The sequence below is a fragment of the Ammospiza caudacuta genome, chromosome 5 (genome assembly GCF_027887145.1).
Source record: "Ammospiza caudacuta isolate bAmmCau1 chromosome 5, bAmmCau1.pri, whole genome shotgun sequence".
NCBI classification, from domain to species: Eukaryota; Metazoa; Chordata; class Aves; order Passeriformes; family Passerellidae; genus Ammospiza; species Ammospiza caudacuta.
In genome coordinates, this window is record NC_080597.1 from 72,153,410 (window position 1) to 72,177,149 (window position 23,740).

Genomic DNA, 23,740 nt, shown 5'->3' on the forward strand with positions numbered 1-23,740 from the left:
TAACATGCTGCTTTTTCTGACTAATATATTTGAAGTTCCTCAATAAGACTGGTGGGAGATCCAAAGGAGGTGAAACAGGTTATGTGAATAATGCAGTTGTGAGAAAGAATGCCAAGTAAAATTAGAAACATTTAAAAATAGGTGAAATAATCTTCAGGAATTATTGATGTCATCTAATGCTCAATGCAAAACAAAGACATGTTTGTAGTTCAGACACAGAAGTAGAAAGTTTCTTCCATCATTATCTGATTTATTTGTTATACTCATCTTGCTGCTCTCTATTTTCCTATTTCCTGAAGTGATACTAACACTGCTCACTGCCAGTGTCACTTACAAACTGCACACCTTAAAGTCAGAAGGATAATAAATGTTTATTGTAGGTCAAATAGCTTCTTTCAGTTCTCTTTGCAGGGGAAATTTCAATTCTTAACCTTCTGTCATTCCTGTTTCTCAAACTTTTGCTACCTTTCTTTTCTTTCACATGAGAGATTGCAAGGGCTTAGGGTGCTTCTTTTCCTGTATTCCATCATATCATAGGTGTTTAAAACTAGAAATTTTCCTTTTGTTGCTTTTCAGTCTGTCTGGGGAACAAATCATTCTGGGTGTTTAGTTTAAATTGTACTGAAAGTGCACATAGCTGAGATTGTGGTTGGTGTTGTGTTGGTTCAATGACTTACAAGCAGTCCCTCATGTGCCTAAAGTTTCTGGTTGTGTTCTGCAGACTTGATGCATGTTATTGTTCCCTGTTTGATCCCTTTGTTATTATCATTTTTTACTTTACTCTTGTATTCTTGCAACCAGAGTCTGTAGAGTTTTGCCTTTTGCTCGTCTGTGGTATTCTCTAATAGTCAGAAGTAATGTTTTAAAAATACCATATTGAATCCAGGGTCTTGCAAACTCAAATTTACTGACAGAAGTGAGAGTAAATGAATGAGAGTCAAGAGAAAATTATTGTAAGTGCAAAAAATAAGGTGTCAGTCTAGACTTGTGCAGGTTTCATAAGTACTCAATTACAAAAATGGATTTAATTATAAAACACTAAAGCAAGTGCTAAAGTAGACATATTCTACAGCTAAATTAGATTAGAACAGAAAGACAGAGGAAATTACTGGAGAAATGTCCATTATCTATATTTAGGTAATAACTGGCAGCTATGTAGCTATTACTGCTGCTAGAGAAAAAGACAGGAGAAGTATGAAAACCACACAAAATCATTTCCTTAAAGCCTAGTCTAGAGCATTTACACCTCAGGTCCTTGTTCCTGAGTAGCAAAATTAATTTTCTTTCTCTAGTGCTCTGCCTCCCTCAGAAATGACAATAAGAAATTTAAAATGCTGAAGCAGTCTTAAATATGAGTTGTGAATGATGTGTCCAAAAAATGTGTATTATGGGATGGGTCTTTGTCCATCTTTACTCTGTGGCTGTTTCTGACTCTCAGAATTTGTACATGTCCATGCTTATTTTGGAAGTTGGAACTGTTAATCCTGTGAGTTGCTATTCTGTATTGTTTCAAATCCCATGATGGCAGTTAATTCAACACAGCTGTACAGTCAAGCAGGTTTCTGCTCTTTTAGAGTTCACAATTTTAAACCTCTGTTCTTTACTGTACTCCCAGAAATTGAAGTACCAAGCACGAGGGTGTTCACCAGATATTCGGCAAATTGACCTGGATGTGAACCGCACGTACAGAGACAACATCATGTTCCGGGACAGATACGGTGTCAAGTAAGTCAGCTTCCCTCCCCCAGAGATTTCAGCCTTCCTTTGGATTTTGTATTCTCCCATTATCTAATTCAGAACCAAATAAAGCAGTATTTCTGTAAGTGAGCATTTATTTACAACTATAGGCTTTTGGATTTCTTCAGAATGTTTTGTTTCGTTGTATTTTTTTGCTGCCACTAGAGGAGGAATATTAGGCAGCTGTCATCTTTAAAAATGCTTAACAGTGAAAAAGTGGGGATACAAACATCAGTATTGTTGCTTGCTTGCAGCATCAGCACCCTGCTGAGAAGAAGAGGGTATTTTTCCCCTTCTGTCTCTGTATTAGTTCAGTTTTTAATCTCCTTTTCTTGCCAAGGCAGATTTTATGGTAGTCTGCTGTTCTCAAAAAGTGGTACTCAGAGCTGTGGGCTTTAATGTGATAATAAAAGAAACATTTTCTTCCATTATTATTCTAGATATTTTGGGGAAAAAATCCTGAATCAGGGGAATTTCTTTGAAGGCAGTAAGGAAGGAGCACAGAGCAGAGACTCCCAGGCTGAGATGGTTCCACGCAGGCAGTGCAGTTCTGATCCAGGGCTGGCAGTGCCTGTGCTGCTCAGGCCTCTCTGTGTTCTGTGCACACATTTTAGATGTCAGCAGGAGCTCGTTGCCTCTTCACTTTGGGGTTAACACAAGCAGAGCCAGCTCCAGTCCCTGTGGCTGGTGTAACCACGCCCTCAGAGTCCACAGGAAAGCCTTCAGCTGCCTAAAGCAATTTCACACTTGGAGCAGATCTCACAATTACTGTACATATATTATGCATTTGCAGCAATGCCTCATTGAAAAATTCAGAAATCATTTCACATAGCAATGAAATAAAGTCCCCTGGGTGAGTCAATTGCTTGTTTGACTTTTAAGAAGACTGTATGCCTTTGAAGGTTCATTCTTTTACAGGTCTTCAGTGCTACCATCTAGTGTAAATAATGCTGAAATCACTGTTATTCTGTGTAGGGAACTGTGAATGAGATTGAGCTCCTATGCTCAGTTCATGTGGTCAGCTGAGGGTACAGGAGGTTCCTGTGTTCATGGGGACCTGTTAGTTTGGCATTGTAAAATGAGGCTCTAGATTAATGGCTAGTACCTTGTTACACCTTTCTTTGGTTGCTGGAGAATGGCTGAACTTCAGTTCTGCAAGAGGGTGAACCAAAATGCCACAATGCAGGTGTTTTGATAAAATTCTCCAAGTATAAATCCTCTTCCCAAATGAAAATAAGCACCCTCTGTCTTATGCTTTCTTTGATTTAGCCTGTTAATATCTCTTTCCATTCATTGATTAGTAACAGGGAGAAAATTTCACTGGAAAGAAAAAGGACAATATGCAAAACTCTTGTTAAATTTTAGCAGTTTTACTTTTAGATGAAAATAGGCATTCAGGTATCCAGACTCTCTCCTGAAAGGGTGACAAAAAGTAGCTGTGAGTTTAAAAGTTGATTATGAGAGCTCTCCACTGTTACTTTTATACACAACTTGGAAAGAGCAGAGTGGTGCTGGCTGGTTTGGTGTTGTTTGGGGCTTTTTGTCTGGCTACCTTCACAAGTTAGACTGTTTTACAGAAAGCAAGGGACCTCTACAAAGCTTTTTTGTAATTCTAGCTCTGAAGTACCCAGAGATTAACAGAGGGCTGAGCACAGGCTGCTGAGCCAGAGTTAATATTGTTTATCTTCAGTTTGACAGTAGCAGTCACTAGAGCAGACTTTAATTTCAGTGCCAAGATTAAGACACCTTTGTGGCTGCTTTGTGTATTTCACATCTTCACTTCTACATCTCTGTTTGGAATCAGTAACAGCTGTTAGTGTTCTGCAAGCACAGACAACAAGTTTGGGGACTTTAAATTTTGGCATTCAGAATAAATCAGGGTTTGAAATGTCACCCGTGCAATGTTTCACTTTACCTGTCTTTAAATGTGTCACTACTCTCTTCTAAAGTATATTGATACTTTTTGAAACATTTCAACGTGTAAAACGTCATAAAGGTGCTAATTACAAAATAGGCTTCAAATCAGAAGCACTTATTGTTGTCAAATGTTGTTTATCCTGTTCTTTAGTGCTAGACGAGTTAAATTGGGAAAACATGTTTCCAAAATGCAGTTCACTACTTCTATGTTTTTCTGTTTTTACAAAAGATAATACTATAGTTTTTTCATTTTCTGCTCTTATTTCTCCAGGCAACAATCTTTGTTCCATATTTTAGCTGCATACTCCATATATAATACGGTAAGCTGTGTTCCTTCACACTTAAATCTGGTTTCTCTAAATGTGCACCAAGATAATAACTTGCATCTCTTTCTCCCTAAAAACAACAAACATTTCAGAGACCTTTAGAAGTACATAGAAAAAAATTATTTGTTGACATATTTTGAGTAAATAAAGCATCTGAATTATGAGCTTTATTGGACAGACTGAACTATGCTTACAACTTGTAATAATAATGAATTTGTGCTGTGCTGGAGTGTTATGTGACTGATATTTCCCCCATTTTATTATCTGCCTCCCTTTCATTTGAATGATGGGGAGGAAAATACTGCAGAAGGATGCATGGTGGAGTCCACAGGTGTATTTCATAACCTGAAAGGTTAAAAAAAAATTGGAATTAGTTTAAATTGCATCTTTACATTAGTGCTTGCTCTCGGCTGCAGTCCTGAATAGGATTTATTAGAGTGGGGTTCCCAGACTGTATCATAAGGGTTAGAAGCTTATGTATTTGGTAATGTCTTTTGACTGTGCTAAAAATAGAAGAGCAAGAAATAGCTTCATGTCCACATTTAACTGTGGTTTAACTGTCCCCTCATTCCTTGGGCCCATTTTGAGCATTTCTGTACATCTTCCATTTTATATCCATCAGCAGCTCCCCAGAAGTCAATATAAAATATGTTAACTTTAGAAGAGGAAAGAGAAATTAAAGCATATACTTGAATTAAATACTGGTTGGTTTGGATTTTTTCAAAGTTCTAGGAAATGTAACCTTTCTGTCTGACCTTTTCTACCTTGTATAAAATATTGGACTGGTATTTTCAAGTTGCATGAATAATGATGTTTAAAATCAATCATCAGAGTGTAATGATGAGACTATTATAGTAAAGTTTTTATTTTGCAATTCTTGTTGTATTTTTCCTCTTAATGTGTAGCAGTTCTTATGCTTTGGTTTATCTCTAGAACAAAGTTGTGCTAAGAACTTGTAAACCTGAAAAAATTTACTCTACAATTAAGTAATTGTCCTTACAAATACTTTATTGATGGGGTTATCTTTGCAGTTGAATGATAGTGACAGCTGGTTCCTGCCATAAAATCCAAAATTAATAGCAGAGGAAGTACTCAAGTTCAGTTTTGGAACAATACATTTTTTTCTTTGGGTTCATTACAGTTGCTTGCTATTGGGCTGCTAAACTTGAGTTTATAGTTACAGGTCACTCTTGAAAAATCCTGTGTTTATCAGATGATGCCCTGACTGTAAGCAATAAAGCCAGATACTCTCACCCTCCATAAAACCCTCCAAATTGCAACTAAATTATAAATGCATCCATTGGACAAAAAGATGATACAGTAACTTGAAAATATTAGTACTGACCAAGGATTTTGTTCATCAGTAGTGAGTTCTAATGAGCAATCAATACTTCCAGGTCACTTTTCAGTTGGAGGGCTGTGCATCATCCCTTCTATCTATCAATATTTTTAATGTTTAAATATGAAGTGTATTTGGTGGGAAGCTTTGCCATCAGGACAGGCATCATCTTTCCTCCACTAACTCAAGGAAAAGCTAAAAGCTCATGGCTGTGAGGCTTCTGTTTCCAGCATTTTAATATTTCCACTGTATGATTTCCAGGAAGTTGGATACTGTCAGGGAATGAGCCAGATCACAGCTTTGCTCCTGATGTTCATGAATGAAGAAGATGCCTTCTGGGCCTTGGTGAAACTTCTCTCTGGTCCAAAGCACGCTATGCATGGTATGGAGTTTCCTGTCAGTGTATTTAGGTTCCAACCTGTCTTATTTAAGCTGTAAATGATTTGAAAATGAAACTGTTCTGTTCTGATTGGTCAAAAATAAAATATAATGAGAGCTTTATACTTGAGGGAGGTATTGGATGTTACTGGAGCTCTCATCCATAAGAGAGAGAAATGGTTTTTATATGTGATATCTTTCAAATAGTTCTTAATGAAAATCAGATGGTTTCCTCTTCTCTTATTCTCTCAGGGAATGTAACCAATTGAAAACTGGTTATGTAGACATCTATATAGTAATAAAATAGTAGTGGAAGCCTAGTACAGAATGTGTAAAGTAGTATTGCAGCTGGGCTATCATTTGGCAGAACAGGAATCTACAGTAAAAAATGGACTTGTGTCTAGGCATGAACTTCAGGCTTCTCAGTTTCACCTGCACCTCACACAGAATTTCCTGCCCTCATGGTGTTGTTGCTCTTGTGTTATTGGTGGTTCTCTCTTTCCATGCCAGATTTAGTATGATCTATGCATATTCCATGGCTATTGGTATGGAACACATCCAGAAATTCCAAAATATTTGTGATGTTGCAGTTCTGGTGATTTACAAAAGCTGTGCTTCTTGGAAGCCTGCAAAAGTAAATGTCATCCAGAACTTGGGCTTTTTAGCAAATTTCCAACAAGCTCTAGCTGCTTTTACCTGCTGAAGAGTTTCTCATTCTGTGATATCTTCCTTCCCATGCTTTTCTTTGTTCCTGGATGTTCTCCACCCCCAAACCAAAGGGATAGTTTTTTATTTTGCTGTTTACAGTTCTGCAGAGCTATTGACTCAGGGGGAGGGAAAAAAGTGTGATCTGATGTCAGTGTCGTAAATGAAATTTTGAGTTCATCAAATGTCAAAATATTTTTCTTGGAGCTTTACACAGTGATAACACAGACTAAAAGCATCTTACAAGAAAATCTATACGTTTCATAATAATCCAAAACTGTGTAACTGAAGCCATATAGAATATTGAGCTCAAAGCTCACAGAAGATTCTTACTTTGGGGCAAGTCAAAATCAGGTCCTTATTTACCAAATCATGTGCTTGATGAACTAGAGGATAAACACAGGCAGATGAATTGCTTGAGATGTTGCAGAGCTCTCTCCTTCCCTCCTTTATTCCTGTCACACACCTGTCAGGTGATGGGAGAGAAAGGAGTGAGCTTTGAGTAGCCCAAGGCTTGATGAGCTTCTCCACAGAGCATATGAACCATTGTATCACAGCTTTATTTTACACACTGAAACTGTTTTGGAGTGCCTGTTAGGCAAGTGTGCATTTATAGGGGTTGATAAAAATTTAATTATAACTCATATGTTCCCAATTTATCATTTATTAAATGTTGCCAACTAGTCTAAGGTTCTGCTTTCAGCAGGTTGGACCAGATAATCTCCAGAAGTCCTGTCCAACCTGGATTTCCTGTGATTTCTGGAGTTTATCTGTTTTAAATGTCACTGTGCATCTGTAAATAACACTCGATTCTGGAAAGGAAACTTTCAACTGAGAAAGGAAAGTTTAAACTCAGGAAACTGACTTAACTGATGTCACATTACAGTTTGCCCTTTCTGTGTTCTTCTTTGGGGAAAGTAGCTTAAAGCACTGTCTGTAAAGCTTAAGGAATTTCAATTCCAAATTGCCAATATCCATGAAGAAAAACTTGTATAGTTGCACTTGATGCCACTGACCATCAGATAGTTCTCTGAAATGGGCACCTGCCTATGGAAATCATGGGGGTGGGCTAAGAAATTCAATTAGAATCCTATTGGCAGGAGTAGGATGGTTAAAAGCTCCTCCTCACAGACAAGGTTTTTCTTTTTTTTTTTCTATTTTACCTGTGATACAGCAACCTGGAATACTTTTTGGGTGCAGCCCTTTAGCCAGACTAATTTCTAGTATAAAACTACTTGAAATCAAGAGATGAATTGGTCCTTTTTGGTATTTCATATTGTATGGAAGATGTAAAGTCTCTAGATGATAAAATACAGACATCTGACCCTGAAAATTAGCTGCTTTTTTGGAAGCTCTTTCCATTGATCTTTCTATAGTCTTAAAAATTCAGGATAATGAGTTGGTGTATGTAAATGTAAAAGAGCAACCTTTCATGGAAAAAGAACCTTTATTGTTATTGTTGATGGCTAATTAGCTTTGATGTAGTCACTGTTTACAGTAAGAAAAAAACCAAATGCCTTGCCTGTGTTATTGAAATTTCCTAATATGCAACCTGACATTTAAATATTGTAGAATTTGCATTTGTATCTGTGAAATACTAAACTTGGATGAATCTGTGTTTTAAGTTGCATGGCTGTTATGGGTCTGTACTTGTTCTTCCAGTTTTCATACTGCTTAAAATATATTGGAGTTTTTATATAACTTTAATTCTGCTGATACCTCAGCTGGAAAGGTGTCAGAGTTTTCCATGTGTAATCGCTAAAACAATTAGATGAGTTTTTTAATCCCCTTTGTTTCAGTTGTGTGAGCTCACAGTCTTTGCTTATAGGATATAATAATGATATTTGTCTTGCTAGAATATCCCTCTTGTCTTTTTTATGGTTTTTTCTTCAATGCAGACAGTGCAGTAGATGCCTGTGCTGCTTGCCCTTCTATCATTAAATTTCTGGGCTATAATTTCAATTTTAGTGGGTGAGGGTTGTGATTCTTTGTTTTGGTTTTCTTTTAAAGAATAATTATAAATGTGGTTTCCACATGATCTTATATTGGTTTGACTAATGTAGGACTGATGGATCTGCTGTCATTTGTCATTCTGATGTAGTATTTGTCACTAAGGGAATGTATTGACTGTTGCTATTTAGGCAGGAGTATGTGCATATCTGTATAGAGACATCAAAATATTGTTATGAAGATCTGTTCAGATCCAGTGGTCTTATAGAATGATAATGTTCTTGGAGCCTTAATGGCTTTTTTATATCATTTTATAGTACAAACACCTGCTAAGTGTCAGCTTCTTTTCTTAGGTTTTTTTATTCCTGGTTTTCCAAAACTGATGAGGTTTCAGGAACATCATGACAAAATTCTGAAGAAATTTTTGTCCAAACTTAAGGAACATTTGGTAAGTATTTATTTCACTATGCAAGCCATGCAAACTTACAGCTTTCTACCTTATTGCAGTTCAGGTGAACCCACTAGATAAGAACAAGCAAACTTCAGGAAAAAATGTGAAGTTTTAAAAGGCAAAAGTGTTGTTGTTTTTGTTATAGACAAAGTTACGGTACATGTTGACAAAGTTATGATAAAATTAGATCCTAAGAGTGATTAATTTGGGTGTCTGTCTCACTTTGGACCTCTGAGTTAAGGACAATGTGTGGTTCTTCTATTTGGCCTTGTGTGGGCTTCTGTAAACAAACTGATGCCAGAACATTTTATCAGGGGCTTTTTGTATGTTTAGCTTGTGGTTGGTTCATCTATGGACAGAGGTGACTTTAGGACCAACCAGTTCAAATTTCTATTTTAAAAATAACCTTTATAAGAGGTTTGAATGGTCCATTTAAAATACTTCTATTTTACCTGTGATAAAAGTCCATTTGAAATACTTCTATTTTACCTTCTGCATGAAGCTACATGCAGCGTTTTATCTCTTTTAATGCTTTAAAATAGAAAATAATATGCATTTTTTTAATACTGGCTATATTTATTCTAAGATGTAATTTATTTTTCTAATGGGAGAAAAATGCCCTTCCAGTAGGCATCAAGAATTTAGTTTTACAGTACATTGGTACTGCCAGAATCCATCTTCAGTTCTTAAAAAGTAGTGTAAGAGATGCTCACTTGCAGCTTCTATCATTTTCCTCATCTCTTTCTGTGAGTGTGTCACTAAAATGAGCCAATGTTACCTCCTGAAAGACAAAAGTAAAGCCTGCACACAAACCAAAGGGATTTGGCCCAATGTTTTTTCAGTGTTTGTATGACTAAGTTCTCAAATTTGGTGCTTAATTTTTGGCAAAGCCCACATCAGTTAAAATTCAAGATTTCTTAGCTTTTCTCCTTTTACTTTGGCTTTTCTCCTTACTGTGCAAAGGAATTTGAAGAGCTCCAGGAAGCTGCAGAGAAGCTTTAGCAGTCTTTGAATGGGTGTCATACCTGATGGATTTTCTGTGCTCTAGGGGAAATCAGACCCCTTAATCAAGAAATAAAATTTCTTATCAGACTGCATCCCGTTTGACACCCGCTGGTCAAAGAATTTGGTTGTTTTCCAATAATTTCTGTTGGATATGTATTATAAGGAAGTTCTTTCAGCCTTGCTACAGAGACATGAAAGACTTAATGGACCCAAAGCCTGAACTGGGATTGCTCCAGAATATTGATTTATTTTCTTGAGAGAGGATTTTATCCTCTGCTACCTCTGTCCCAAGAACATGATAAAAGTCTGGGATGTATTAATACTTCAGCACCTCCAAGTGCATGTTCTTCAGGTGGTGAAATTAATGAAGAAAAGCTCTAAAAACTAGAATTTGCCTCTGTTGGATTGAAGTTACAGTGTCCCATATAGTTAAATTAATTATTTATGGTGACTATTGAGTACATTAGTTTTAAGGGGAAATGTTTTTTCATGCAGAGTGCAAGGCATACTTGGATTTTTGAAAGTATTTTTCAACTTGTGTGTGGTTTGCAGGACTCCCAGGATATGCCCACCAGCTTTTACACAACCAAGTGGTTTTTCCAGTGTTTTCTTGATCGTGTGAGTATGTTTTTCTTTCTGTTGCTGTTTTTAATTGTGACTTGGGGCAGACTGTTTTCACAGCATTGCCTGATTCTGTCATTGCAGACTCCCTTTACATTAAGCCTCAGGATATGGGATATCTACATACTTGAAGGAGAGAGGATTCTCACTGCTATGTCTTACACAATTCTGAAACTGCACAGAAGTAAGAAAGAAATCTGTCAAACCTTTGATACCTAAACAGAGGTTCAGCTAGTTTTGTTCTCATTTTGTGTAGCTTGACCTTAATGTGTAAAAATTTTAAGTTTCCCACATGCCTTATGCTGCTTCTGACAGATATTTTTCATTCCTTATGCACAGAAAGTTAAAACTCTTTGCTTTATAATTGTGTGTGTGTTGTGGGTTGATCTTGGCTGGGTCCTGGTGCCCACCAAGCTGCTCTATCCCTCTTCTCTTCAGCAGGGCTGGGGGAAGGAGAAAACAAGATGGACTTTTCTAGACACCAGGGCAGCTGTGGGGAAAATTAACTCCATCTCAGCTGGGCCCAGTGCAGTGTGATTGTCAAACAGAAGGAATTATTAGAGTAAGAAAGTTACTTGGACCTGAAGTCAGTTGTATTACTGATTAAACAGTGGGGAAAAGTGTGGTAGTTTCATGGTCTGGAAATGGCTTCTTTAGCCATAGGATTTAAATTAATGAAAAAACACACAAAGAATTGAGACTGTGACATTAAAGGCTGAAAATCTACCAGCAAATACCTCAGCAATGAGGAATCACCAGTCTGTGTCACTTTATACCATTGTTTGTCCAAGAATGTAATTAAAATCCAGAAATTCTCTAGTCTGCCTGTGTGACCTTCTCCTTATCTCTTGACTTTGGGTGAAGTAAAATTTGAGATTTTGAACAGAACTGTCTAAAGCATCTATGCCTGGTTCCCCAAAGTGACTTGGCATCCTAAGTTCCAGGGACCCAAAAGGCTTTTGAGGGTGGATGGTGGCTTTTCAATAGATTTGAGCATTTCTAAGGCTGATACTTTGTAGCTCAACTTTGAGACACCTCCTCCTGTGGGACTTGGGCTTTTTTAGTGAAGTCATTTGACTCTGTGTTAATGCAGAGGTCTGTGTGGGGCCCATAGCATTAATGTTTTAATTTCCTTGCTAGTTTATCCTTCTTGAACTGTGGTGATGCTGCCTCACTGGGATGTTTTCATCAGTTTGCTCACAAACAACTTTGAAAAATGGAACAGGTTACCTTCTACATTTTTGCACTTGAGAAAGCTAAACTTTTAGAGGCAAATCATTAGGCTTAACATTTTGGTTTCTCTTCCTTATTTGCAAATAGATATCTACTTGATTTTTTTCTTTTTATTATTCACCACTCTTTTAATGGGAAGACCTGAGGAAAAAGTCTCAGTGTGGATTTGCTTGCTTAGCAAGAACCCAGCAACTTCCTCCATGATCAAACACTGAGAGACCCTCACGGCAGCAGAGGAGATGAGAGGGCTGGCAGAGAAGCTGGCAGAAGACAGATTCTGATTTTTTTTTCCAACTTCTTGTCTACCCTCAAAAACATAGATGGTATAGCTGTTCAGTCAGTGTCATTGTGGAATACATGCCAAGAGCATTTTTATTACAGCACCAAACCAGGTTTTTTTATGGTTTCCATATTGAAATTATACATCTGAAACTTTTGATGATGTACAAATGATGAAAAAAGAGACAGGTAGGCAGTTACAGCCTTGAAATCCACATGACCTTACTGCTGTGTAAAAAGGGAAACAAAACTAATCTGATAATTATAAAATGACTTTCAAAATATGACCTGAATTTTTAGAGAGCCTGAAGCAATGGTTCTGAAGTGTGAACTGCCATCATCATTTCACTGGGAGTTAATTCAGTTGTGACTGAGGGTGCTGTAAATAGGGATTTTTAAAATGTTTATCTGCTTTTCAGAGCTCCTGATAAGAGAGATGATGTACAGATCCATAGCAGTGGTTCCCAGTAGAGGATGCAGGCTGACAAATAAAGGCCTGAAGCTGTTGGACATGAGAGGGCTGAAGGAGGGTGACTCGTAGTTGGTTTTTTGAAGGTGCCCCTTTTTGAAAAACACCACCCTAAGTAAAGAATAATGTGTAGAAAGGATTTCCATGGTGACTTGCAAGTGAATTTTTAATGTATTTTTCGATCTCCAGTTGTAGAAATCTGTTATCTGCCTAATTAACAAGTGTTTTTCATTCTGCTTTGAAAACAAAAGCACCTCATGACTAAAGTACATTTTTGAGTGTTCATTATCAGGATGTCTTAATGTATAATGTAATGTTTTCTCCTTATATAGAGCATCTGATGAAATTACAAATGGAAGAGCTTGTAGAATTTCTGCAGGATTCTTTAGCCAAGGATTTCTTCTATGAAGATGACTTTGTAATAGAGCAGCTCCAAAATTCTATATCAGAATTGAAACGAGCAAAACTGGATTTACCAGTAGCTGGTAAGAAACTTGCAAATGTGCAGAGTTAGATATTTGGAGTTTTTCACACATTGGTAATTTTTTAAATGTTAATTAATGCTGTTGAAAACGGTGCAAATATTTTCCTCTTCATCACTGCATAGATTTGGGGAGTTTTTACCCAAAAATATTTTACAGTGTAAAATCAGCACTTTTCCTTTCATGAATATTCCTCTTCTTTTGGTGTTTTGTTTGCTGTTTTTAAGGTAATGGCAAAGCACTGTGAAAAATACCATATTCTGCTAATTTTATTAACTTGAATTTATAAAACCTTTCAGACAGAGGATCAAATATCAAGGTTTCAAAATGTCTGAAACACTACATTGTCTGGGAATCCAGACTGTTTTGTAGATTGATTAGATGTGGCCCAAACTTCAGGTCAAATAGCTTCTTCTGTTTGTCAAATCCAGATTTTCAGTTTTTTGCAAGTGATAGATTTGCTGGGTGTTTAGTGGAATAGTTTTCATTATTTCTTTTTAGCCTTTGTGCTTTTTGGTTGCAGATGAGAGATGGTTGTTTCATGTACCCTTACTTATGAAATGTACAGGATCTCTTCAAGATTCTATTCTTTTTTCTATCCCTATCTCCATAGTCTTTAATTAGAATTTTTCTTGTGATTACTCAGAGTTCTTTTACTTTATTCTTGCTAATTGTAGAAAAGTATGTGAGAAAACGTTTTTTAAAAAATTCCAAACATGGCAGAATTTATCTTGAAGTAACTTTATTAAGTTGCTGTGGTTAGCTTTCAGAAGTTAAGAAGTGTCAGAATAAAGGTTGCCTGTGTAGCATTATTGTGATAATTTGTTCTTTCATTAATGAACTTAATTTTTCTGTTTCTGTTGACATTATTCATTGCATGTAGTGTTGGGCTGTGTCAGAGCTCCTCATCACAGGTAAATACCTGTTTTACCTGGTTCTTCAGATCTGTTCCTATGGGGTACAAACACTTTCTGTGTATTTGTTTCTTATTTTGCTTCTTCTCAGAGTTCCCATTTCTCTTGCATCCTTTTCCTTTGTTTTCCCCTGTTCCTGAATTTCTGTACAATCTCTCCAGCAGAATTTCTTCCACCCACAACAGCTCTAAGTCTACTTCCTGCCCTTTTCATCTGTTGCTTCCCTTTTCTCACCACAGCATTCCTATTCCACCATCTCTCCATCCTTTTCCCCAAGCTGAGTTTCAGTTTTGACTTTCTCTTCAGCACAAGTTGTTCTTTGTCCCTGCACCTCAGCCAGATGCTGTCTCAGGTGTCTGGTGCAGTGGGTGACAAATCTGAGCAGCTGTGTCCCTCAGCATCAGTGCCACACCACCATGGTACCAGGAGATAGCTCACAGGAGTCCTGTCTGTTCAACCCTAAAGGCAGAATTCTCCATGGTTGTGTTGGAACAGTGAGGGGTTATCCCAACAGCTTCACTTGTCTGTAGACACGGAGATGTTTTTTATGGATGTGGTAAAGTAAATTTCATCAGTGAAAAGTTCCACTTGAAACTGTGGTAGGGGAAGAGTTGGGAAAGATTTTTGTATTTTGCTGCTTGATGGAGGTTGTATATCTTGCAGCCTAGAAGATCACATGCATATAAGTCATATTGAGATTTTCTGTGGAAAACACAGAATTTACTGGAAATTTTCTTGATGTAGAAGGCAGAAAGTCTGTTCTTAACTTGTTTGTTTTAAGGCCTTTGTTTTGGTAGAACACAAAGTGTCTTCAAGTGAAAGTTTGAGAATACTCTGGATTTTCATAGAAAATTCAAGGAGGATTTAGGTGACATAAGAGTCACCCACATTGTGACAGAAAATGTGAGACTCACTGACTGTTCTTGTGGATACCAACAGCAAGGAATGGTGACTGTGCCTTCTTCCTGAGACACTTTGGCAGTGGGATGCAGTTGTTTGGTTTCACACCATGCACACTTAGGTGTACGCTCTGCTACAGTGAGCTGACAGCAAGCTGAGTGTTTTGGGCCACATTGGTTCTTAATTTTGGTACCTAAAGAAAAATCAGTAACAAAATGTCTTTTGTGTGTTGGTTTTTTCCCCCTGAACATGAATGAGAAGGTTTAATTTTAAAACAGGAAGAGCAAAGCCAAAGTGAAGTGTACTTTGGTGCTGGAATTGAGCTTTTTCCTTTTGAGCTTTTTCCTTTTTTATTTCAGGTTCACCTGGGCAAGCCTTTCTGTGTGGTATGTTTTTGCTAGGGGTAGAAGGGAACATTATTTAGCCTTTCACAAACTAAAAATAAGATGCCTTCAGCCTGACCCTGGGGAATCTAGCTGATTTGTCTGCTCTTATTACTTGAGTGAGGCTGCCTCATTTGTTCTTGGTATGAATTTCATAAGCCTCTGGTTTTATTTTAATGTTTTCTGCACTCTCCTAATTTTGGTTATATTGATCACTGTCTTCAAGCAGTATTCTTTTTCAGGTTTTGAACATTCTCTGGACTTTCAGCTTTGTGACAGGATATCAGGTGCCCTCCTCAGCTGGGCAGAGGAGAGATAACAAAACAAGATTTCTGGATCAGTATAAGGACAGGGAGAGATCATTCAGCAATTGCCATCATGGGGAGAACAGACTTGACTTGAGGACATCACCTGATAATGAATTTAGTTAAATCAGAGTAGGATAGTGAGAAATAAAACCTTAATAAAAACCTTCTCTCACTCTTCCCTTCTTCGTGGGTTCAGCTTTCCTCCCATTTTTTTTTCCACCTCTCCTTCCCAGCAGCACAGGGGCCAGGGAATGAGGGTTGTGGGCAGCTCATCATACATTGTTTCTGCTGCTTCTTCCTCCCAAGGTGAGGACTCCTCACACTCTTCCTTTCTCCTGGGTGAGGTCCTTCCCACAGGCTGCCAAAACCTGGCCATGGAACCCCCATTCACTTGTCTGTCTGCTGTACTCTCTTTACTACCTTGAAGTTCATTGTTTTTTTTCTGATTTCATCTAAAACATATGAAACTATTAGAGGTGATACAGCCACAAAAAATACACAGCCTGCTCATTTAAGTATTCACTGTGGCCTGAGAAAATAATGTTTATTTTAGTTTTCTCATCTGAAATCAAAGTACTGCTTCCTATCTTGTACTCTTTTTTTTCACTGAGCAAAAATTACACCTTTAAGAGCTAAAGTAAAAATGCATGTTAGGATCAAGAAAAAAAAAATCTTCATCTTGCAGTTGCATCAGTATCAGTCATCCAGGAATAGCAGTGAACTAATTAAGCTCAGTGGAATTTTCCATCTGGCATCCTTTGTTAGGCTGTATAGATTTTCCTGCCCTAGTAGGGTAAGCTGCAGTAGGATATTAAAAGAGGTAATAACTTTTGTGTTACTTTAAAGTGGATGTCTATTTATGTCTGATGTAGCTTTCTGTGGCTCACTTCCTCCATGGCTTCTCTCCCTGAATTAAGGAGCTCCTTGTTCCCTTCAGAGCACAGAAGGAAGGGACTTGTTTAATATTTTCTCTCTGACAAAGCCCTTAAATTGCTCAGCCAGAAGAGATGGGTGTTCAGGAGATCTTGCTAATTTTGGGTGTCAGTGATTGGCACTGTTTTTACCATGGCTGTTTTGCATAAAGAAGGCCAAGGATTTTTCTTCCTTTCTGTGCTGATTTCTAGTTTTGTGCTGGCCAGTGCAGGGTAGCCCATAACAACTCCAACCTGCAGAGGGTGGTTTGGAACTCTGATGCTGTTCCTGCACCCCAAGGTGAGCATCCCTCTATTCCCATGGCCCTGGAGACAGGGGGCTGTGTGCTAAGCACACCTCTGGCTGGGGAGCTGTGGGTTTGAGACCTTGGAGAAGGGAGGCTGTCACAGCTGTACATAAAAACTGTCCTTGAGGGTCTCTGACACAGCCTCAAAAAGAAGAAAAGGCATTTGGTATTTTGTGGATTGCCCGGAACATGGTGAAGGATGTCCACACCATGGCTGGTTCTTGAAGAACACTCTCACCTAAATCTGTGTGACTTTACATATTCTCCTGGAGTCAGATCCAATGTAAATTCAACCATCTCTTCCTTAATTCAAGGGTGATATTAAGACCATAATGTGAAAAATTTTCTTGGTATACACCACTGATTCCCAAAATTCCTTGATGCAAATTCTTTCCTTGTCTGTTATTTAAAACAGCAGCTAAATTCTATAAATGCTCACAAGATATGGATAGAATTTCTAGCTTTGCTGTAATTTTTTCCTGTAGGACTACATGAATAATGCAATGCTCAATAAACAATATTTATATATGGATAGATTTTTATAGTGTCTGACTTTAATAAACAGAAGTGCTTACCAGTGAAAGTTCCATATTAAAAATATGTTGCTGAAAATAGTTTATTAATCCAGTGTTTTGTAAACAAGACAGCCAGGCCCATTTTCAGGGTGTGAAGCCCCTCAGGTCTCTTCTTGAGACAGTTTCTCACCTGTGTGAGATAAGGGTCCTGAAAAGGGTGGGCAGGGAGCTCCTGGGTTGGTTTTTTATCACTGAAAGTTTCCAGACTTTGCAGCTGCTGAAGGCATTAAATCAAAGACAAAGGTCTTGTAGCTTAATTTTAAAGCAACATCGGCAAATTTGGAATCTGCCTGTGTCCTTGTGATTAAAACCAGCTTTAAACTGCTGTTCTTTTAGTTTTCCCAATCTTTTCTGTATTTGGGGAAAACTAGCAAAGTTTGAATCTTGCATTTGCCATAAATTTAAAAATGTTTATCTGATATTTATCTTTGAAGTTATTAAATTTATTATCAATATCTTTTATTCAATGATCTATTTCAAACAGTCATCAGTGATAGTGCAGAAATGCATACTGCCTCAGTAATCTATTAAATAATTGTGTTCTCTCCTGTTAATGAGCCTTCTGGCAGCCAAAGCAATAGAAATATGTAAATCAGCTTGACTTTCCTGTTTCTGATGGTGTCTTTCTTCTGGTTGTGTTTTGTTTCAGAGGAATTTTGGATTTTTCTCTTGTACTTCAGGAATACACAAGTAGCTATTTCAGACAATGCACTCCATGCTTTTATAAACTAAACTATTTTTTTCTGCTTTGTTTTTTGTGTGATGCAACTGCTTTACAATACTATGAACTAAAATAATATGTGGAGTTATACTAATACAGTTAGTATATATCCTTAGATTTAGACTTTGGCTTTGCATCATTTAAAAATCTTTACTGTTTAAAACTTGCATGATCTTTAAACACATGATCCAAATAGTTATGTTGGCCATTGCTCACATTGCTGTTTAAAACTGACTTTTCAAGGAAGTAAATTTTCTGGAAGAAATGTGGAATTAGGAATGTGAAGCAGTGGTTAATTTTAGAAATTTCTTTTTTGCAAGGGCACCTTACAGATGTGCAGCTGATCACCTGTATCTTCTGGCTAATAACCAAACCTGTTAAGATTTCTGTTGTTTATCTGAATGCAGATGTTTATAAAATAACTTTTCCTTCCTGTCAGTACCATAAAAGTGACACATAAAAGAGAGGCACACAGTGCTTTTAGTTCTCCCTTCAAGTTGTCCAGCATTATTTCATTTAGCAACTCCTTTGCCAATGATGGCATATAAAGGAAGGAGGAGCAGAGGTTGACTTTCAGACAGCAGCTACAGCTTCTAGTGCAGGCACTCAAGTTCCTTTAAAATTCTCTTGGTCTTGTAAACTGAAGAAGATGGGATGTCACTGGTCGAAAATAAACACAAAATTTCAAGTTGTCATTTTAAGAGGTGTTTTTTTATGACCATTACTATCCTTGAAAATTGTGTTAGAGCAGTCAAAGTGCATGTATTCTGGTGCTGAAATTAAGGCCTAGACTGTTATTCACCAGAGAGAGCACTTAAAGCACTTTACTCCAATTATATGTCTGCTGCACGAGGCTGTTAGTGCCTCCTGGAGCAATTATCTCTGAAAGTCTTGTAGTGCAGATCCACTTCCACTGGGTGGTGGCCAAGGCTTGTTTGAGCAGGGGAAGTAAAGAGAGGCAAACTTTCTTTAATATCTTTCTTATCTTTTGGGGAACAGTCAGATCTGTTTGTATTTGCTTTGCTCCTTTTCATGTCAGGGAATGTTTGCCAACAGCAAGCAAGCACCTGATTGTTCTTGTTTTGCTTAAGTTGTCTCCCTCTACTTCCATTGCTCTTCTTCCTCACCCATTTTTCACCATGTTTCCTTTGTTGTTTGTTTATTTTATGCTATATTGCACAGAAGCCAACTAAATCACTACTTTTCTTTTAAAGGAAAAACAGAAAATCTATAGTTGCTGCTCTGTAAACTGATACAAGCTATTACAGTGCTTGTTTTTGGGAAAAGACAGTGACTAAACTGTCTAGAAATCTACTCTGTTGAAGGAAGGAAGAAGGATGAAAGTAGAGACATCCATATCTCACAGGAATACTGGCAGCTTGGGAAAAATCTCATTGCCCTGATTGCTTCAGAGGACAAAGGGACATTTTGATTATTGTACAGGTCAAAACAGTCACAGCTGAACTAGACAGCTTTGTCTTAACTTCTGGTTTTAAAATGCTTTCAATTCTTGTATGTAAACATCACAGATTGTACAGAAAAGCACTTGTCCCAAAAGTACTTCTTACAGAATTGGGCAGTTTCTCCATTTCTCAGTCAGACAGATATGTCCAGACAGTGAATTAACTCAGATCTTGGATCAACAACACAAACAGATACTCAATTGAATTTCCTTTAAAACATCCGACTAAAATTTCTTCCTGCTCAAATCTGAGGAGTTTGAACAGTGAGTGTGGTTGAAGTACTACAGGAGATGGTTGAGAGCTGTGTGTGAGGCTTTAGGCAGATTTGGAGTGGGAAAATGTTAGATAAAAGCAATGGGGCTTGAAGGAATTGGTGCTTCTGCATGCTTGTCTGGTAAGCTGTTTGTGTACCTCTTCAGGTAGAGATGTTTGTTGTGCCTTGGTTTCTTTTGTTTGCTTTTGCATTATGGTTTCTTATCCTCAGCTTTTTGCTTTTATGATCTATTTTCTTTCTTTCTTGCTAGCATGCAGCGTCATGGGTTTCTTGCTGTTATTGCTGATAGTGGACTGCTTAAAGCATTCCCAAACACAGTTGGCATGCTCTTTGTGCATTTGAGGAGTGTCCCATTGCAGTCATGTGCATGGTGGTAATTTGGTTATCCTCTACTTGTTTATTTTGTGAACTTTTTTGGAACTTAAGGAGTTTGGGGTTTTTTTGTTGTTGTTTCTGGGTTTTTTGTTGGTTTTTATTTGTTTGTTTGGTTGGTTTTGGGTTTTTGGATTTTTGTTTGTTTTTTTCCTTGTTTCACTGGAAGTGGCAACTCTGTGTGTGTATAGGTATTTATGTATGATCTGTACACTTCAATCAGAATTAAGCAGCCATTCTGCAGTTTCAAAAAATTTCCTTTAGAAGGTGATTGGTTTGCAAGATGCCTTTTTGCTGCAGCATCATAGATCCTTACACAATTCCTTTCCTCTCAGTGCTTTTTATGGCTGGAGGTGATCAGTGCTGGAGAACCTCTGAACCAGAGCAAGCTCTGTTCTGGTAGCCTTGGTTTGGTACCTCCAGCAACGTGGCCTTGCTTGTTTCCACAGGCAAATGTGGGTGGCTGAGCAACCAGTGCCCCTTGTTGGCATCCAAGGTCAAGTCAAACCAAGTTTTGTGCAAGTCCTGTGGCTGAGGTTTAACCTGTATTTCTTCTTTTCCCCACTGAGCCTTTTTCCATTGTTCTGTATTTTGTTTTCCCTGACAGCACTGAGCTTTGGTGTTACCAGCCTATAAACACAGGATTGTGCTGTTAAAATGCAGAGATTTTCTTCTAGGTGAATTATTCTCTTGCAACATTTTCCTTGTTACTCAGGATGTGAATTAATGTTGAATTCTAACAATTTCACTACAGACATGGCAAGATTTCTCTGATAGTCATGTTACAGCTGTGATTCATGTTACAGGACACATCATCCAGACCATGCAGCCCACATGTGCCTGGCTGTAGAGTGTTCCTTTACCCTGAAATGAAAAGAAAAGGTGACACAAAGCAGCCTTGATAGAATTCAATAAAAATGTCTGCAGTATTCTCACTTGAGTTTATTAGAGCTTAATGGTAATTAGGAAACCTTAAGTGTGTGAAATTAAAAACCAAAACCTCACACAAACCCCACCTTTATAGTGCAACCTGGTATATTTAAGGATCTCCTATTGCTCTGTAGACATTTCCTAGAGTAAAAGCTGTGAGAAAATAAATCAGTTCATGTTTTTGATGACCGTGGGCAAATGAAGGAAGCATTGCAGCTACCAGAGGAACTGGTCTTCAGGTTTTTATATATGTGACTAGAATATTTTAACTTAAAGTGTGGAAGAAAGTAAACACTTTTTCTAAAACATGTTTTCTGTACAAGGACAGAAATTAAATAATTTAGCAATGCCGCAGAACCATTTTCTTGTGCTATTCCATAACTACTTTGGATCTCCTGGTGGCTGTAAATGGATTAGCAGCCCATAAAGATTAGTTCTGTATGATTTAGATAGCAGATTTTTAGTGTGTATTTTGTATGTACCAAAGTATTGTTTCTTAATGCAGACTTCATGCTATTTTCACATTCAAGATTAGTAAGACTGAAAGCATTGCAATCTATGGTTTAAGTAGCGGGAATATTTATTATGTGCAAAATTCACTTTTATTTAGGAGACAAGATCTTCAGCCTTGCCTAATGGTGTATTTGAAGATGCAGATGGAATTAAATGATACAAATGCCTCTTGCCAAACCAGAAGCAAGTTCAGAAAGTGAACTCCTATTCATAAAGACTGAAGGACAATTTTGGAGAGGCTGTTGCAGCAGCCAGTGTATTGCAAAGCTGTTAAATGACCACTTTTACAGCATCCATGCAACTCCTTCCTTTGTCTCTCATCTGTTCTTCCAGTGGAGGAACACTCCCTTGCTGGGGGGTGCAGGTCTGAGAGCCCTGTTCCAGATTTTATTTGGGAATAGTGGGGGCCCATATGGAAAGAGACCAAACATCAGACTTGGAATTCCAAGAGCCACTCACTGGAGCCTAGTGCTGAGGCCTGGCCCCACTGTTTGCTGTATGTGAAGTGAGGTTTCTGAAGTTATTTCTGAAGCAAAGGGTAGGTTTTAGGTTTCCATATGACTTTTGGCCCTTACAAAGAAAAATCAAGAATACACTACTTAATTGTTTGGCAAAGCTAAGCTGTTTCTATTAAGTGATTTATTTAGTTATCTTGTTGTGATGGCACCATTGTGTTCTTCTCTGCTGTCCTCCTGGCTGGCTCAAACTCAGTTTTCCTTTTGTTTATACAGCCACTGATCCCTGCTGGTAGTTTGTTCACTGTTATAACAAATAGCAGTCACCTTGGCTGCTGGCTTTCCTCAGTGTGTCTGTATCAGGAGCTACTCACCAAAGATTGAGCTCCTGCTCACGCCTGTGTAAATGAACATAGCTCACTTGTGACTACAGCCCTTGTCAGGGAGAGACACTTGTGTTATTCACTCCTGTGAACCCTTATAGACAAACAAAAAGAAATTACAAATAGCTAGAAAGTGAGGTGCTTACTCTCTGACCTCTGATGGGAAGAGATTATACAGTCCTTGCCTTAGGAAAAAGCAGGGATTGGGCAAAATTATTTTACCAACAGCCATTTTATATAATTTATTTTGCTTAGCATTTAAGCTAGGGTAGCCATTTCTTTTTTCCTCCTTACAACAAAGCTTCTGTTTATAAATAGATACACAGTGAATAGGACTTGTTTGGTAATGCTGACTTTAAAACTTTTGTGTTTTTTTTTTTAAATGCTGAACATCAAATGAATTAAATCTAGATTAATACATTTAATGAGAAGTGCATGACCTTTCCTTCTTATAATGGGAAAGTAATGGATTACACAATTAAATAAGTTATATGCAAGTAGATATGATAAAATACTTCAGCTGTGATTATGGAGGGCGTTGACTGCTAAGGAGAAGGATTGCAGTAGAAAATTTGATGTGAATTGTTCTGTGAGCAGCATTGAGCCATGAAACACTTCTTCATTGTTTCTGTATGTCACTGTGGGTTGCTCTGGGTCCCCACACTGTTGATGTTTACCACTGGCTGTTGCAATGCGTTGAGCTCCAGTCTGGGAGAACTTTCCATTTGTGTCCTTGTTCTGTAAATGATGTCCTTGTGTCCTGCAAAACCCGCCCATGGAACACTCAATTGACACCATGACGTAGCCAGGATTGGTGTCAGCTGCTTCAGTTGTTCTGTATTGATAAAAAGCTGAACTGGAAAAAAGATTCTGTGTATAGAGCATTTTACTGGAGGTTTTTCATACTGAGGATGAAATTTCCAGGCAGGAAAGGGTTTAAGGGGAACAAAGTCTTAATTGTGTTAATGAGGAGCTTCACCCAAAAACTGAAATGAGAGAGAGTTCAAAGATGTAATTTGGGAACTTTGTGCATGTGAGGGAGGAGCTGGTGGTGTGGCTTGCTAGAGGTGAACATTAGAGGATGAATGAATGGAAAACAATCCAATGGGAGAGTGATATTGGGAAGGATTTTTAAAGTGGATAAAGTAGTTTGCTTAATGTAACAATGTGAGGAGGGTTCCATACAGAATAGGTACTGTAACCAACATGCCATCTAGGAAAATGGGGTTTTTTTCAGCAGTGTCATGATAGAGCAAAAGCTTGGTGAGATTGCATCAGCTGTAGGAAGGAATAACTGGTTGGGATTAGAGGCTGAAGAAAATCTGTGTTTGATGTCAGTGTACAGAAAAACCTTTGAGGTGTTCAGCAGAATGGTGACCCAGAGAGAAGCCCAGTTAATTTCCAGCTATTTGTCTTGCATGACAAACAGATCAAAGAA

The 23,740-nt window shown here is 37.9% G+C and overlaps 1 protein-coding gene across 1 annotated transcript in view; it reads left to right on the top strand.

Annotated features, from left to right (window-relative positions):
* USP6NL (USP6 N-terminal like) overlaps positions 1-23,740 on the top strand; it is a 62,336-nt gene that overhangs the window by 35,006 nt on the left and 3,590 nt on the right. Inside the window, exons 7-13 of the mRNA XM_058805968.1 lie at positions 1,616-1,725; positions 3,926-3,974; positions 5,581-5,701; positions 8,706-8,800; positions 10,361-10,426; positions 10,514-10,613; positions 12,743-12,895. Coding sequence (XP_058661951.1) covers positions 1,616-1,725; positions 3,926-3,974; positions 5,581-5,701; positions 8,706-8,800; positions 10,361-10,426; positions 10,514-10,613; positions 12,743-12,895 — 694 coding nt within the window. The remainder of the gene's footprint in view (positions 1-1,615; positions 1,726-3,925; positions 3,975-5,580; positions 5,702-8,705; positions 8,801-10,360; positions 10,427-10,513; positions 10,614-12,742; positions 12,896-23,740) is intronic.